This window comes from Gymnodraco acuticeps, unplaced genomic scaffold (genome assembly GCF_902827175.1).
Source record: "Gymnodraco acuticeps unplaced genomic scaffold, fGymAcu1.1, whole genome shotgun sequence".
NCBI lineage: Eukaryota > Metazoa > Chordata > Actinopteri > Perciformes > Bathydraconidae > Gymnodraco > Gymnodraco acuticeps.
The window spans coordinates 2,275,860-2,294,713 of NW_022992081.1; the positions used below are offsets into that span (position 1 = coordinate 2,275,860).

Here is an 18,854-nt window from a genome sequence, read left to right on the forward strand (position 1 = left end):
AGGAAGGAGGACTGGATGAGGGTGGTTGCTGTTGGCAGGCCGAAGCACATCTTATGCCAGCAGAATCTGCTGGAATGGGTGCTACAGTGAGGCAGAGACGGATCACACACACACACACACACACACACACACACACACACACACACACACACACACACACACACACACACACACACACACACACACACACACACACACACACACACACACACACACACACACACACACACACACACACTACACACACACACACACACACACACACACACACACACACACACAACACACACAACACACACACACACACACACACACACACACACACACACACACACACACACACACACACACACACACACAGAGATATGGAGAAAGAGGAAAGTGTCATGCATCAGGCAAGTGACATTTGAGGTGTTTGTCCTTGAAGGCTACAGAAGTAAAGGGTATGAATGGGATGATGGTCAAAGGGAGAGAGGGCTGATGGGATTATTCTGACATCTAGCAGAGGGATGCCAGTGTGTCTCTCCAGCACGTCTTTGAATGTGTCTGTCCCCCTCTCATCCTCTCCTTCATCCTCCCTCCTCCCTCCTGTCTCCTTCACCCCCTCACCCCCTACCTTGATAGATCACATGACTGCTGTGATACCAGCTGGCTGACTGCTCATTTGCATGTGCATTCACTTATTAGGGAGACGGGTGGAGGTGATGTTGGGGCCCGAGTTATAGGTTGAGAGGGGCTGAGGGTTAAAGGGAGAGTGAAGTGTGCTGGGTAATTGACTGGAACTGGGAGGACTGAAGGAAAAGTAAGAGTCAAAGTGAAAGGACTAAAAGAGAGAGAGGCAGGTATAGCAGGGGGGAAACACTGCATACGTGTGGAAAAGCAGGGTTTGTCACTTTGCAGTATTCAAAACATGGGTCCAAACTGAAATGTGGAAATTAATAGAATTGATCAATATAGTCCCATGTGGTGGCTGAACCATGAAAAATAATGCCAATGTGTGGTTCCAACCTTAAATTCGGAGAAAATTAAGAATAATGAAAACATTATGAGGAAAAGAACAAATAAAAAAGTTTAATTTGAAATGAACCTGTCTTCATTTGTGTATCACTGTCGACATCTAGTGAACATAAAAGTTACTGCAACATTTCAAAGGAAGGAAAGCTTTGAGGTGAATGAATGAACATCATATCTATGACTAAACTTGTTCGCAAAGTGCCTCCTTGAACATGTAGTAAGACCATTGATGCAGTATAATGTAAAACAACAGAGCATCCCTTTTTGGTAATTGAAGTTTAACCCTCATAACATCTGCCCTCTCCTTAATACATTTTACACACGTTAAGATTTGGAAACATTTTTCATAAGGAAACCAAATAAACCAAAACTGAATAATTTCCAGCACATTATTGTTCATATTATTCAACATTCGTCTGCGTTAAGACAGCATTTACTAAATTATATTCTATTACATTCTTTGTAACAAACCACTTATGCATCCTGTTCATAAAAGCGTGCCAGCAGTTGAATAAAACATGTTTGTCCTTTTAAACAACATTTGCTATCAAGATTTTCAAATCTAACCTTATTCTTAACAAATCTCTGCATGTATAATTATTGTTCATTGCTTTGAAATTAGCTCTTAACAATGAACAGGAAACAGTATTTGCCTAACTGTTTCGGTAGTTCCGACTTCACGTTGAGCACTTGAAGGCAACGCTGTTCTTTGTGGAGCGCATGCGCAGTGTACCAACTAGGAAGCGGCGCAGACTGTTCTTGAAGGATTATGTGGACATATCATCGGTGAGCGAGGGCTGCTGTTTTTGGATATTTATTTAAGGTTTATATACTCGCGGAAAGAAGGTAGTCTCTTTAAAATGGACGGCTGACAGCTAAAAGGGAAGCCAGTGTAATTAAATGTACATGTATTGTATGTATTGAGCAACAATGATGTCAGAATGCGACCCAACAGAGACAGAGACCAACGAGTCCTTGCTGCTTGACAGCGGGGACGCAGCGGTGCCTGCTTCAGAGTGTAACTTTCACTCCTCAGACCCCCCGAAGGTGTTATTTGACAGGAATGGGATAGGCTTGGGACATGCGGCGAACCCCGGAGCCGCGGTTCGTATTACGGACTCTTGTGAGAGCTTCTTGACCGAGCTGGAGACCGACGGCTCCAGCGAAGAGGCGCTGCTGTTACCGTGCCTAGGAGGAAGCTCGTCTTCCCCGCGGAGTGTACGACAGAAGCGGAGCAGGCGGGACAGACACAGCTCGTCGTCGGATAAAGAGAACCTGGCCTCCCCAGGTAAATGTTTGGATCAACGCCTTGGATACCTGACAGGGAGTACACACATAGACATTTAAGTTAGGTCAGGGAACACATGCTCGATGATAAGGAGAACAGGTTTTTGCCGCATATGGTTCAACGCAAAATGATACTGTGTAAGGTGCTCAGTGAATGCGACGTGGTTACAACGTTGTGATGTCATACAAGCCTAGTGGGAAGTGTTCACCATTTCACTTAGAACTGGGCAATACATTGATATTATATCGATATCGTTATATGAGACTCAGATATTGTCTTACACTTTGGATATATATCCCATGTGTCTTTTTATTTGTTTTAAAGGCTGCATTTCGGTAAAGTTATACTCTTATGAACTAACCCAATTGTTCTAGTTGTTCTTTCAATTGCTTTGCCAACGGTGTCATTCAATCCTCATATTGGATTTATTTTCTCATGTAAACTAATCATAATTTATGGAAATGCTTTTGTGTAAATCTTTTTCTCAAATCAATAAGTTAACCATACACTATCGTTACAATATCTATATTGAGGTATTTTATCATAACTACTGTGATATTTACATTTCTTCATATCACTGAGCCCTTCACTGAGGCCCCTGTAGGATCTACTTGGGCCTGTTTTGGCCAGAACCAAAGTTGGTGATGGATAGGAATTAAGGTGTTAACTTGTTGACCCAGCACATTTGATAAGTTCCGCATTTCTGAGCAAACAATATACCTCTGTGAATGTTGTTATAACTACCCATACATTACACTGAAGGCATTAGGCTTTGCACTTTGCACGGAGTTGGAGTCTGTACCCTGTTTGTCTACCCAGTGTTTGTTTTTCCACTCAGCTGATGTATCAGCAGCTGTTAGGCTTGTTTGAGACCTGCGCAGTTGCGATCAACGTCTTGCTAGTGCGTTGCATGATGGTTAGTCATTTTGTCCGACTTGCTCTGGAGGCTCGCCTGCATGAGACGTTGAAATCTCGCGGGACAAAGACGCCCGCAGCCTTGAGAGCGAGGCCGGGGAGGCGGCGCAGTTCCTCTCCACGGGCTGCGGAAGCGAAATGCATGATGGGAAACGACTCGCTGGTATCTCGAGCTGAGCGCTCATTGGTGGTTTTTACCCCGTGCTGGTGATGAAACTCTCTAATTGGCTGGGCAAAAGTTTGTTGTTGTTTTGTGTCAGTTTTACGTCGCCACTTCCATTCACATTTTTCATCATTGTTCCACAATGTTTATCATCATGAAATTAATATCTATATATTTTATACTATACTTGCATTGCTTACCGTTTTCATACTTTATATATCTTAGCATATTCATACACACTGTTCATACTGCTCTCAGGCTGCTGTGTATATCTAGTGTATTCATACCCCTCTCTGTTTATTCATCATTCAATTCATTCTATATTTTATTCTGTCTATTGTGGACATTACTTTTCACTTTACTGCTTGTTGCACCTGGTTAGGAGCTAAACTGCATTTCGTTGTCTCAGTACCTGTAATATGTGCAATAACAATAAAGTTGAATCTAATCTTGAGCAGGAACAAATGTATTTACTTAGTACATATCTGACATTAACGATTAAACACATGTGTGCATTCTTTATAAATGCAAACCGAGTCAAGCCGACTCCGGAGGTGGCGGTATGCACCTTCAAGCTGTTTGCAATCCGCCAAAAAACCGAGAGAAGAAGAAGAAGACGAAGCCGACTCCGAGCTGTCCGACTTCAGGCGAGCTTTTTGAGACCTCCCCCGGCTGCGATCGGCTATTCTCGTCTACTTTCGAGGCGAGCCGCAACGCGTCTCAAACAAGCCTGTTATCTTCCCTGTTGGGTGATATGAGCTGGCACTATCACCTGGTGACCCAACACTACATAGAAGTCCAGCCACGAGTGCAGCGTACAGTGTCCTCCCTGTAAACTCCCTAAAATCCGACTTGTATGATCATTCTCTGTGTTAACACAAAGCCAGTTCGAGCCGGTGTTAAGGCTTTTATTATGCATATTTCTTCCTCAGAACAGAACATATTTTCTTGCCTGTGTATCGTCTGTTTTCAGCCTTAGATATTTGCAGCACTACATTTGTTTTGAACTATAAAAAGAAACAAAGGTGGTATAGCAGAAAACAAAGGCTAGGTGATTCAGTCACCATGGAAGCGGCACATATTCTGACTTAACTTCTAATTGGACTCAACACCCCTCCCCCTCATACCACCCACCTTTGTTTCCTCTTGTAAGACCATTTTTAGGCGTTTGTTTCCTTTTTATATGATCTTCTATTCATTGCTTTCTCTGCTGAGATCTACTGTGCTCTATCAGGGCCAGATATCTAGGCCAGAGTTAGACACACAGAGACTGGTGTCCCGTTTCTTCTGACCTTTTAGAATAATATTCTTCTGGTGTAGAATTGCAGTTTTTATTCAGTGCATTAAAACCTATGATTAAAACGCACAGTCCCGAAAGAAGCTGTACTGTGTCGCAAAATGTCACTCAAAGTCCCTTTGCACATTTTGGCAGTTCAATTTGATTACACATGACTCTAAACCATGCGAGTCCATCCAGCTAAGATTTGCATTGTATCTGCCAAACAGCATTCAGCTCACCTGTTTCTACCGTCTTCTTATAACAGAACCCATTGTCCAGGAGCACGCATAGCAACTTCACATTATCTTATTTAGTCATTCATTTCATCTTGATTGTACATTTGCATATATTGAAACTTTGAATCCTGTCAAAGTCTGAGCTCAGGATTTCAATGCAAGCACTAATGAATTATGAATTCAAGCTTGCACTGAAGTTGCGTGTTAAGTTCTTATATTAGCAGTGACCCTGTTCAGAGTGCATTGATGCGACATGCCACACTGTTTGCTCTGCAGGTCTCTGGAGCTCTGAGCCAGCTGTACTCCAGCTGTGAAAAAGCTCAGCGAATCCCATTAACTGACCTCCTCTGAAGGACAGACATTAAATATGCATAAGGCACTCACACACACACACTTTTGAAGTCCTGTACAGATGATGAGGAGGGGATTTGCGACAGAGGACGTGTGCATGTGTATTCACTGCAGCTTTCTGTGGGGTGAATATAACTAGATGGGAGAGATTCCATCCAGCCTTCTGACTCGTACACAATGACAATATCATCGTAGACTTCCAACATCAGTACAGGCACACATCCATCATCAGCTGAACAAACACTCTGGATCCATTGTTGGAAATGAAATGACGAAGATAAAATATTGTGACAGCTAAGCTCCGTCTTACACACAGAAAGTAAATGGTGCTGTAAATCAGATGCACCCGTTGTACTTTATCACAATCTATCTCTAGGTCTGTGTTATTTCCGTGTTAAAGTCAAGAAGAGGTTGTTTCAACAGCAATCAGTTTCCCCACCAACAACATACTTTCACAGCCACACTTCCTGTAGCACTTACTAGTAATTACAATGTGAACATTGTACATCCGGCTTCAGGGGGTTTGCTGCGGACTGCATAGTGGTTTTACTCACAAACAACCCGTCTCATACTGGGTACAAAACCAGGAGATCTGTCCAACTGGAACACTATCATGTGAAAGAGGCCCTATTGTGCTTTTGGGGGGTTTCCCTTTCCTGTTGTGTATTATTATTATTATTATTATTATTATTATTATTCTATAGGTGTTTGTTCATTGTAAATTGGACTGCTTTGCTTACTTGCGTAGCATAATTACATCACTATGTAACACTCGCGATTCTATTGGCTAGCGCTCCAACACATTGTACGTAATAGGCTAAAGGGCGGGACATCTCTAAGGCTCTCATTTCAGACCGAAGATTACAAAAATATGAATCTGAACTGAAAATGAGACTTATCTCTTATGTTAACGAGTGGTTGCCAATGATGGTAAGCGAAGGCCAATAACTGGTTGCCAATTTCCCAAAATGGTTGCCAATGGCAACCTGGCAACCATTGCTGTAAATCCCTGCTCTGATTTAATTTTTGCATATCAACATCCTTCTGTTCTTCCTTCTTTTTAATGTCCTTCTCTCTCAGTCCCACCTTCATGTGAATTGGCTTCAAAGGCATCTTTGTTTCTCCTTATCTCTCTGTGACAAATGGCATGTTAACTGTCCCTTTGTCCTTCCTCCGACCCCCCCCCCCCCCCACCCCCCCCCGTCCCTGTGTCTGTCCCTTCATCTCTCCCTGCATCCCACTGTGACGTTACTGTGACTGATACAGAGCATATGGAGCCTTCTGTCAGCTGACTGTTCTCCTGTGGGAAGAAGCAGAACAGTCTTGAACGTGTCATGTCATATGATTGGGCCTCCATCAAAGAAATAATTAGTACCCAATACCCACCAGAGAGCAGTCACATGCAGAGAGCTCTATCAGATCTGCAAGGCAACAGAAAACCCAACTTCTGACGAGTCGATCAATCAGCTCTCAGATTCTTGCTTTATATTCATGCAGCACAGAGTGTTAACATTAGAGAAACTGTGTCACCGTGTTAAGCTAACGTCAATGCTAACTTTTATATTTAGAACGCTGAATATGTTTGGGAGCTGTTTAAATATAGAAAGTTGGCAAAATAAGATATTACATAATACATGACACAGCGGCTGCTTATGAAACAGGAAGTGTGTCATACCTCTGGCACCACTTTTAACGTGCTATCTTTGGTTATAGATGAGAAACAGTTGATGGAAAATATAGACACATATGTTGGCTTATAAGCATATTGAAATTTGCATTATTTGATTAAAATTGTTATGGTTTTCGACAACTCGACATCTTGTATAGGGCTGCAATAAAGCAATGGGTTCATCGATTCGTTTTTTCGGGCAATAGAATAGAATTGGGAGGGATGACACCCTCTTTAATGGTCACACATGCACAGCACACAGTGACATGTGTTCTCTGCTTTGAACCCATCCTAGTACCAGGAGTCTAGTACTAGGAGCAGTGGGCAGCTATTGTACAGCATCCGGGGAGCGAGGGGGGAAGGGGGGTGTCCGGTGCCTTGCTCAAGGGCACCACGGCAGGGCAGGAGGTGAACTGGGACCTCTCCAAGTAGCAGTCCACACTCCATATTTTAGGTCTGGTCGGGGACTTGAACCGGCGACCCTACAGCTCCCAGTCCAAGCCCCTACCGGTCAATAGCAGTGATGATCAATGTTTTCCAAAAGCTCTTGTTGTCCAGAACCTGGTAGTATATGAAAATTAATACTTTTTCTTCTTAAAAAAACACAAAAAGTTGTGGACTAATTTAATTGTTGACAACTAATCGATTCATATTTGGAAGTAGCATGTTGTCGTGCAGAAGATCGATTATACTTCACATTAAGAGATTTAAAAAAACCTGTGTTGACTTTAAAGAGCTTTCTATATAGCAAATATAATCCTCTTTTTTCTTCTTTTACCAAAATGACCCATACATGTTTTTCTATATCATACATTGTTCATGCATACACAGATTCAAATGTTATGTCCTTTTTGGAAATGGTGTCATTTTGATATGCTATGACACAGGTCACCATCAGTTAACACTTAATGACCAACAGTTTAACTGCATGGCATTTATCCCACCATGCATTTTGGAAGATGATTACGAATGATCATTTTGTTGGTACTTTAAGAAAAACTATTGCGTAAATATGAATATCAATCTAATCTTTTTTTCTTCTTCTAGGTTGCAGCAGTGGAGACTTCAACCATTTCCCAGAGGATCCCGAGTTTGCAGATATTATCCAAAGGGCGGAACAAGCTATCGAGAATGGAGTCTTTCCAGAGAGGATTTCCCAGGGTTCCAGTGGGAGCTACTTTGTCAAAGACCCGAAAGGGGTGAGGAGAGGACCGAGGAATCACACTGTTATATGAGAAGGGGAGAAGAGGAAGGATCATGCTGCATGGACTAATAACAGCTTTCAACTATATTTGAATATTACTAATAATTTAAGAAAGAAATTCCCTCTCCTTTAGATTTAGCGAACCAGTAGAAATGATAGCTTGCAATCAAAGATGCTAGCTTTTCGCAATTAGCTTACTGTGTTTCTGAGCTGATTTGCTGACACTTGCTGAATAAGGCAACCAGCGAAGCTTGTATTGATGGCTCACGTTTGACATACATGCCTAGCATCACATTAACTAATGTAACATCCATTACAGGGAACATGTATTGATCTGAAGCTTGTTAGCATCATCCCCGTCACTTGACATTTGTTGCTTATGGCTTAAAATGTCTTGCCCTGTGGTTTCTGTAATGACCACTACATGTTCTGCCATGAGCCAAATGTGGGCAACACGTTTTGTAATACTGTGTATCCTTCTTCATTTCTTCTACAGAAAGTCATTGGTGTTTTCAAACCAAAGTCGGAGGAACCTTACGGTCACCTTAACCCAAAATGGACCAAATATTTTCACAAGGTACATTGTGTCACATGGTTTATCTGGGTGTAAACAATCTAAAGGAGTTTAGTAGACATGTTACTCCACGTTTTTCTCCAAGTGTCTTTATTTGCCTCTCTCTCCTCCGCACTCACTAGCTGTGCTGTCCGTGTTGTTTCGGCCGAGGCTGCTTGTTGCCTAACCAGGGTTACCTCTCAGAGGCTGCTGCGTCGCTTGTTGATACAAAACTCGGCCTTGGAGTGGTGCCAAAAACCAAGGTTTGGGCTCTTTCTTAAGGTTTTTGATTTGTGCCATGCCATTTTAGATTGACTGAACTGCAACAGGGTTCATACAGAGTCTTGAAAGCAAGTTATTAACAGTTATCTTGCTTCAAATATACCCCTTAAAAAAGTGCAATTTCATTTAGTCTGGTGTCTCTTTAACACATTCAATTGTTCAACCCGAAAATATTGTATTATTTGGTCAATAAAAATGCCTCACAAGCTAGAAAACCTGTGGAAATGCATTCAGAGAGAATAATCAGTTAACACTAGAATGCAACGGTGAGAATGTTCTCTCTTCTTGGCTGTAGGAGCAACTAGACACTAGCAGTAGTCTCAAGGTCCAACTCCTCCAGCGCTAACTGAGCGTGTTCCTTTTCATCAGGTGGTGTATCTGGCCAGTGAGACATTCCACTACAGCGCCATCGACAGAGCCAAATCCAGAGGGAAGAAGTACGCCTTAGAGAAAGTCCCCAAGGTGGGGCGACGCTTCCACAGAGTGGGCCTGCCCCCTAAGGTAACAGAGAGTGGTAACCCAGAGTGGCTAATGTCACCACCTTCTAGCTGCTTTCTGCAAGCAATCAGTGAACAACAGAGACTGAAGTGTAGTAAACCTCTTCTGGTTTCCTTTCCATTTGTCCTGTTATTGCCACTGCTTGCCGTGTATCATGCTTGCAGTACAAGACCAGACAAATGATATCTTGTAAAAGGATATAGCTATAAGAGTGATAACTAGATTTTTAGTGTTGTAATCATCTGGAATTTGAAGAGACATTTCAGTGAACTGTGCCTACCACATACTGACTTGGATAAGATGAATATTTATTTAGTTATTCTTATAGATTCATGGTTTTTTTCTTGCAAGTTTACCATTTTATTCTTCGAGAATTTCTAAGTTATAGTCCGCATTTCTTTCTTTTGAATCTGCAATGGGCTTAGTATCAAATTGTAATATTTATAACACATACTAACCTCTTTTTTTGTACATGTTTAAACAGTTTCCTTATTGTCCTAATGTTTTGTTTTACACACCAGTGGTCTGCTGCCTTGTCATAATGCAGTTAAAGGGCTGTGGGCTCAGAATAGCTGCAGTCCTGTCAGAGGACAGTAAAAGGATCGTGTCACACTCTCTGTTACCTCAGAAGACAGGATTATTTAGACAAATAGGCCATAGGAATCATAAATGTCATCTTCACTTGAAATTGTGTTCTTTTTCCAGGAAGTGATTGTGTATTCTTATGTCCTTTCTTTGTAGTGTGCTGAACACCAATTCTAGCATTTCTTCAGAACTGAATAACAACGTTGTGTAGCTTCCTGTTTTTCCTCTGAGACAGCCTTGTTGATGATCTGTAGCATTTCTCATGTTAGATGTTGACTTAAAGAATGTGTTCAGGAAGTAGATTGAGGAAGTTGGCCTCATTTTTAAGTGTCATACACTACTGGCATTTCAACTCATCACAACTATACCCTGTTAAGTCAACCTCCCAGCACATAATGAACATATACAGAAGCTGTTATGTTCTGTGTTTCATTTCTAATGTTGGGATGTGTGTTTGTTTTCAGATGGGCTCGTTCCAGCTGTTTGTGGGGGGTCACCGTGAAGCGGACTTCTGGCTGCGGCGCTTTGAAGCAGAGCCTCTGCCAGAGAACATCAGGAAGCAGCTGCACTCGCAGTTTGAGCGGCTGGTGGTGTTAGACTACGTCATCAGAAACACAGGTGCGGGCGTGTCCGTGTTGACATTTAAACACAACGTTTACTAAACTTAACCCTTGAGCTTAACTTAAAAAAACAATGAAAGTCCTCTATATATTAGCTATAAGTTCCACTTGCAGTGAGTTGCCACTTTGACATAATGCCACTGTTGTTATTGATGATAAAATGCTAGGGGCATATTTCTTTCACAATTTGGGATATGTGGATTTGCAACAATATTAATTTGATTACTTTGACAATTGTCAAAAACGACACTTTGGATCCAGTATTTTAAATTGACTGACTGCTATAATAAATGCATGATTTTATGCTGTAATGTCCATGCAGATATATTTAGTCTTTAATGGTCTGTAATTTGGTTCGCTTTACCTTCCATAATGAAAAGATAACATACATCTTTGCCACAACGCATTAAATAAACCAAATTGATAAATAGGGAAAAAGCCACAAATTGCCAAAATGTTCCTAGTGAGGCATTAGGGTAAACTCAATGTTGCATAACCAGTCCATTCCTGTTTCCTGTTCCAGTTTATTTCTATTGTCTCGTTTTGCTCATTTGAATATGTTACTTAAGATTTATTGTTGTACTCTCTAGCCATTTGCAGTCATTCTCCTTGGGTTCTTTAACAGCACGTAATCACTTGTTGACATTTTCAGAATCCTGGAAAGTTCTCTATTGTGTTACATTGAAATTGCACTCGTCATCTAAATGTCCATTCATTTTTTATAAGCTGTCTTATTGTTCTCTTTCACCCACCTACGTATGAAAACGTAATATTACTCTACACTCCTTTTAAATCAAACTTTGTCTTTGTCTTTCTCCTCAGATCGAGGAAATGATAACTGGTTGATCAAGTATGAGAAGCCAGGAGAAGGAGCAAAAGGAGACGGACAAAAGGTGAGGTTAAACCAAAACATACTAAGGGTGTGTTTAGACAAATTCTCACTCTGCTGCATGCATTTGAACGGCTGGAATGCTGATAGATTTTCATCATGAGACACTGGTTACATGGCGCCCTGTCACTCATTCACAGGCAGGGGAACACAGGGGCCCACATAGACAAACAAAAGCTTAGATATAACAGGTCTGGAACCAACCAGAGCCCCTGTGACTGGCTACAGTAACCACAACCAGAGCGTTTCATTAGCACCCACTGCAAGGCAAACGGCAGACTTGACTCCTCTTCAGCTTTAGACAAATAATGGCAAACTAATTGTTGACGGATCCCATTAAGAATTGTATTGAGTGTACTTTGAAAAAACACCCGTAACAGCAAGTTCACTGTGTGAGTATGCATCAAGAAGTGATTTTCAATAATAACAGTACATCAAACAGACATGTATTGGGTCTTGAATGAATTAATAATCTTTATTTACATGCTGTTTTTACAGCACAGCCATCACTAAGACCATTTGAAAGAAACCCTTAATCAGGAAATGTTGTAAAGTAACAGGCCTGTGTCACAACAGGGACATGAATGCTAATCTTCAGCTTTACTATTTCATTCTGTAGGCTATATAGGGCATGGAATTATACACAGGTTCCACCTTAAAGTGGACCTATCATGCTATATTTGAAACATATATTGTAGGGCCATACCTATACAAAACATGTCTGTGAAGTTTTTTTTTCAAAATACCAAACAGATCATTGTAGCCATCCCTCATACTGCTCAAACCCCTCTTTTGAAGCCCTTAGAGAAACGCGCATCTTGGGTCCTTAGCTTGAAAAAAAAGAAGAAGAGGTGGCGGAGCTAATGCTTGATCAAAATTCTACCGGAGATAAAGTTAAATTCTGCTGTGATAAAATGCCATCCTGTTTAAACCACATCAAGGATTATTTCTGAAATAGTATGGAGCTCAAATGCTTTTTCTCTTGCAGGTTTATCACAAGGTGAGTTCTTTTTTTATTTCCTGCTTTTTAAACACATGTGCTCTTTAGTACAGAGCTCTGCGTGAGTTCCCCGACGCACCGGGGACACATATGTATGTATACAAGACATCACAAAGTGCATTTTGCATGATAGGTCCCCTTTAAATCTTTGTATTTTTGTCAAAAAAATTATGCATTTATGTTTCTAGTAAAATAATACATTTGTAGTAGTACAATCATTGTGGTATGTACTGATAAACCTTATTGAAGGTGTCAATGAATAAATAATTAATATATCCAATGGCCAGGACCAGTGAGCGCTCTGCCTTTTGACTCCGTTACATAAGTTCTGATCAGTTTGGATTTGGTATGATTTAAAATTTTAAAAAGCTATTTATAGACTTTGTGGGCTTAAACCAACAGCTTTTCTTTGGCTAAAATGTGTCTCACAACCCTTGGCTGGCTCCTCCTCATCCTCGTGTGGAGCCCTGCCAGAACCCTGTCTGACTCATCATCAATCAATATGTGACATGGGGTGATGAATGAGCAAAGGTTGTCATCTATCTGTGGCAATTAATCAGGCCTCTGGACTGTGATCAATGACGTGTCTGATCATGAATCATTCATCTCTCAGAGAGCTGTTGGTAACGATTTCTCTGATCCCCCCCTCTCTCTGTAGGATGCAGATTGGTCAGAGAATACTTCTGACTCGTGCATGAAGATCGCAGCGATTGACAACGGCCTGGCCTTCCCCTTTAAACACCCGGACGAGTGGAGAGCCTGTACGTTGATCTGTTTCCTCCAATCAGATCTCTTCTTTCATGTCCTGTCAACAACTGTCCTTCCTGATAACGGTGGAAACAGCAGTTATTGACTTCCATGATGAATTCATTACTATTGTCATTAAATCTATAGGATGACAATTCCATCACAACTACAGGGCACAGCATCTGAACATATGTATTTAAATTACAATGATGCATAACCATTTCATAATAATAGTGTTAGAATTAATGGTTTTAATTTAGAAATATAATTTGTAGCTATTTGTTATAGGAAAATAATAAGTCAGAGGAAAGGTTTTTGGGGAATATTGGGAAATACACTTATGCTTCAGCCAGCAGACAATTAGCTTAGCTTGGCATTACAACTGGAAACAGGAAAAAACATCTTAATAAATGAGCTTAGAGCTAATTGTAGGTGGATTTAGTTTGTTCCTTTTAGTTGACTGTTGGTCACGACACAACATCATAAAACAAAGACAATGTAAACCCTACAAATATGGACATTTGTGATTAGGGAATGGTTTAACCAGTGAAACCCCACGCAACAACGCAACATCTTGCAAGAAACAGCGTCTTGAGGGCTTCTAAACATTTAATAAACTATGAATGTGTCATACTCACTTAACGGGAAGAAACTCAGCTTTCAGATAATATTAACCATGTTTAGCTAAACAAAACAAAAGGGTAATAACAAAGGCTCTGAATTAGCCCTGAGCGAAAAAATGCTAACGCAATTAGCACAGAACTCAAGGTAAAATACCCTTATTACTTATCAAATCTGCACTAACAAGATATCGATTAGCAGGCTGAGATTCCACAGATTCCAGACATATAAGTATCATCACTGAGCGATCAGAACTCGCGACAGGGGAAGCAAACATAGACATCACACCACGTAGCATTACGGAGCAAACACAGGAGAAATTCTTACCTATGCTGTTGTTCTGATCAAAAGTTGTCTTCAATGGCATTAAAACGATAAAAACGCTGCTGAAGGTTAATCCGTAGGTTAATCCAATATGTCTGTCACTTTGAAATGATTACTGATAATCCATCTTCATATTTATGTCAACGGAGATTTCATATTAGCTGCTACCAGAGTGTATGACAGCTTCCGGTTTTGGGCATTCTGGCTACGCATCACTCATTCACCAATGGGCAATGTTTAGATGGATTTTAGGAACTTCCCCTTGATTCTATTGGCTCTAACGGTTAAAAATAGGTGTCAATCCTCAAAATCGACCAAGGGGGGCCATAGATATGGAAAATCCACCCAAATGACCCCAGAAGTGTTTTTTTTTCTAAATCTCTCTAAAAAGGTCAAATGTCACTTGTTTTGCATCAATCTTGATACAGGGTACTTATTATATGTTATAGTTTGGATTCCTAAAGCTTTTAGTCTACCATCATCATTTAAGGGTGGTTTTCACTACAAGTAATGTTTTTATTTTGGACGGACACTATCATTTACACGTTTTTACTGTGTTCAATCTGAATTTACTTTAAAATAAAAAAATTCTATATTTATTCTGACTTTTCTACATCCAACTCACAGGTGTATCATTGCTTTGAGAAAAAAGATGATTAATTTACCCCTTTTTAGAAGTAAAGATATTGTCAATTGTTCTGGGAATGTCATTTTCGAGCCTGTTTTTTCAACTACGGGGTGGTTAAACGTTTGTTGCATGTTGTTAGAGCTCACAACTAAATCTACTGTTCCTCACCCAATCAGACCCCTTCCACTGGGCATGGCTCCCCCAGGCTAAGGTGGCCTTCTCCCAGGAGACCCGAGACCTGGTGCTGTCCCGCCTCTCTGACATGAACTTTGTCCAGGACCTCTGTGAGGACCTCTATGAGATGTTCAAGGTACAGACCACCTCACCTCTTTTCCTCCCTCTAACAGCTGTATACAAACAGCTGTCACAAGACACCCGCTAACATGTGTCATGTTGTTCCCTTCAGACGGATAAAGGCTTCGATAAAACCATGTTTGAGAGACAGATGTCTGTAATGAGGGGACAGGTGAGTTTCTTTTGTTTAAAGTGGGATTTGACTGTTTTCAAAAGCTTCTCTGCCTTCGTGTCCTGTATTTCGTTATTTTTATATATATATCCTTCCTATTGTCCTTTCTCTCTTCTGTGCCCTACTTTCAGTCACTTTGGTTGTTTTTTAATGACTTCATTCCTAACCGCCTTGACCTAATTTCTCACCATCCACTCCTGTCTATTTCCATGCCTATCCTTGTGACAACTAAGCGTGTCATAGAATTATCATAATATTGCTCAAGGCTCTTTTTTGATATTGTTCTTTTAGTGTACTTGTCATTTTCTGATTACAATACATAATACATGTTTTATATTCCATTAGAGCTGACACGAGTTTGGTTTCAGAGGAACAAAATGAATAATTTATGATGAATTGTCATTTTTTTGATCAGGCGAGCATAATCAGGGTAGTTTTGGATTTTTTTTAAGTGTGGTTGTATGAGGTACTTATCCATAGTCAGTGCATTACTACAGTAGTTTGCAGTCAGCCGCCCTCCCCAGTTTAAAGAAACTTTACTGGTGTGGACAGGTGCAGCATCAAAACACATTTCAGCCACCTAAAGTTTATGTGTATGCTCCTTTAGGAGTATCTTCACCATTTTACGTTGCTGTCAGACAGCCATTACAGAGAGCTGAAGCTGTCGATGTTGCCTGAAGAACACAAGAGTAGCTTTGGGTTATGGAGCAGAGGTGGGAAGTAACTATGTCATACATTTACTCAAGATACTTGTACTTTACTGGAGTGTTTCCATGTTATGCTATTTCGTACTTCTACTCCACAACAATTCAGAGGTAAATCCTGTGCTTTTACTCCACTACATTTATGTTGTGCCCTTAGTTACTTTACAGATTTGCATGAATGATGTGAAATATAATCAACACTTAAATCAGACTTTAGTTCCACCTGGAGTAAATTCACAAGCTACCCTGCAGTATACAAAGTCATTACAGCTAGCTGCACCTTTACCAGCTTCAGATCTGAGTACTTCTCCCACCTCTGGTCATGGAGCAAATGCTGTGCTTTTGAAAGGGTTAGTTCGGAATCACAAAGGTCACACAACAACACAAACAAGCTTATCATTGCAGCGGTAAGAAGCCAGTCTTTTGTTCTGCAAGGTAAAATGACTGTTTTTGTCAATGGAGTATTTTACGACTTCAGTTCCCTGTAGGAAAGGTCTCTCGGAGCAGAATAAAGTTGTGAAAATATAGCACTCAATCAATCAATTGAATACTTTAGGTGGCCCTTTTCCAAACCATAAGTGGTCTGTAGATCATTGTCTGTAGATCAAGTTTCAAGGCTTTATTGGCATGTGCACATTAGCTACAGTGTAGATATGGCAATGAAACACTTAAGTCACAGGCTCCTCCAACAGTGCAACATGAATATATATATATATATATATATATATATATATAGGATAGAACAAATAAAACGGATGAAATAGTGCAAGAGATTGTTTTGAAAAGCACACAACGAAATGTAAATAAACACCGAAATATAACGAAAAAACTGCAGATATGGAGAAGAGCCAAAGACACGGCAGCCATCATCACCATTTTGTATGCTTCATATAACAGTGTTTATGGATCAGTACCTCATCAAGCCCTCTCAATTATCCCTTTAACTTCACATACTCTCAAAATCAAGCAATGCAACAATGAAAACTGCTTTCTGTATGTCATACATGACCACCCCTGTTTATCACCAGGTGTTGAACCTGACCCAGGCGCTGAAGGACGGGAAGAGCCCCATCCAGCTGGTGCAGATGCCGCGGGTGGTGGTGGAGCGCAGCCGCTCGGGGGGGCAGGGACGCGTGGTCACCCTCGGCAACGCCTTCACACAAACCTTCCACTGCAAGCGGCCCTTTTTCTCCTCTTGGTAGAGGGCAGCGGAGGGAAGACTTTTGCTACAGCTCTTTATTTTCTTTCCTGAAGGGAAATATATGGCACTCATATTTTGGGTGGTAGGAAGTAAGATGGAGAAACATTCCTCAAATTGTGAAGAGGCACACCAGTGTCTGCAAAAGACCTTGGGGCTGTTTGTTGTTACCATGGTGACTTGATAATCGGATTTTCCACAGAGGTGGGCTTTGTTTATTGTTAGCAGGCAGAAAATAATTTATTTTGTACCCACCTAAAGTACCTACGGAAATCTTTCGCAAGGTCTCTCAGTGGGCTAATGGCCAAAGAAGAAGTACTTGACAGATTTGTGGTTCAGTATGTTTGGGGATCGAAAGTGATTTTTTTTAGAATTTTGGAACAGTTTGTTCCTAGTATGGGATAAACACCCAAACTGTTTGCTTTGCCTTGTAGGATTACTTAATAAAATATAGATGCACTTGCACTGCTGGAAGTGTTTGACTTGTTCAGCAGCCTGGGTGAAAGCGCTATTTTTACCCAGTGTTAGTTTTTCAAATCTGCATCTAACGCAAACCTAGTGTCTTCAACTCTCACTACTGCCAAAATCTGTGTGTGGACGGAGTATTTAAAAGCCTCAAGAAAATGAATATCGTTGAAACTTGAATATAGACTTTGGGGAAGGAGGACTTAGTAAAAAAAACAACATTGCTTGAATGTAATCTGTTTACGTTTTCTATATAGATTATTGCTCCTGAACATTTCAATACGAGTGAATGCTGTCAAAATATACTTTTTCTTTTTCGTAACAATGAATGTATTTGTTGTTTGACATATATTTAATTGCTCCTTATAAGGCGCAGCACCTCTTTCCTGCCCTTTATGATACGTTCTATGAAGAGAAGAAACTAAACAGAGGACAATATTTCCAACATGCTCGAGGCTGTTGTGATTTCTTATGTATGCATCTTGAAATGTCTTTTCCAACTCAATGATTGTATAAGAAAAGTGGTATATTTAACAGGTGAAAAATAAAAATGTGGGGAATTTGAGTCTTGTGACGTCTTAAAACATTGTCGACCAAGGTGTGTTCAGCAAAGACAGTTTCCACTCCCACACCAGGAGCATTGAACCTTAATGATTAACTGATGACGGGAGTATTAGCTCAAAGTGAGCTATTAATAACTCCAATGCAAACCAACCAGACTGTTCCCTTTATTATTACAGTTAAATCCAACCATCAAATTGTAGCTGTGACTTAGACAGTGATGGAAGAAGTATTCAGATCATTTCCTGAAGTAAAAGTACTGATACCACGCTTAGGGGGGAAAAAGAAGGGAAATGTTTACAAGAAACAGGTTTACAAGAAAAACCACTAAGAAAATGACTAATAAAATATGTACAGTATATCAGACTTTAAAGTGGAAGAACATTAAAAAAAGTCCCAGATTTAAAACCTAAAGCAGGTTTATAGACCTATTACCTACAAAATATAAAGAAGCATAACATTTAATTAAGATACTAGATCTAACTAAGTATTTAGGTCAATAAATAGAGATCATGTACTAATTTACATTCCACTGCTGGTCTTGTATGCAGTGGAACGATCCACATCCTCAAAGATCAGGTTGCAGGTTAGAAC

General features: G+C 40.5%; 1 protein-coding gene across 4 annotated transcripts; it reads left to right on the top strand.

Annotated features, from left to right (window-relative positions):
• Positions 1-1,742: 1,742 nt before the first annotated feature.
• pi4k2b (phosphatidylinositol 4-kinase type 2 beta) lies at positions 1,743-18,264 on the top strand. 4 transcript variants are annotated; one of them, XM_034202459.1, is made up of 12 exons: positions 1,743-2,302; positions 7,963-8,114; positions 8,616-8,696; positions 8,816-8,935; positions 9,324-9,416; positions 10,502-10,655; positions 11,480-11,550; positions 12,535-12,546; positions 13,205-13,307; positions 15,043-15,176; positions 15,273-15,332; positions 17,065-18,264. In XM_034202459.1, the coding sequence occupies exons 1-12, from the start codon at positions 1,945-1,947 to the stop codon at positions 17,236-17,238; spliced, it is 1,512 nt and encodes a 503-aa protein (XP_034058350.1). In that variant the 5' UTR covers positions 1,743-1,944; the 3' UTR covers positions 17,239-18,264. The 4 variants fall into 4 exon arrangements, with proteins under 4 accessions (XP_034058350.1, XP_034058348.1, XP_034058351.1 ...); XM_034202457.1 differs by having other exon boundaries at positions 1,746-2,302; positions 9,324-9,455; XM_034202460.1 differs by lacking the exon at positions 12,535-12,546 and having other exon boundaries at positions 1,746-2,302.
• The last annotated feature ends 590 nt before the right edge of the window (positions 18,265-18,854 follow it).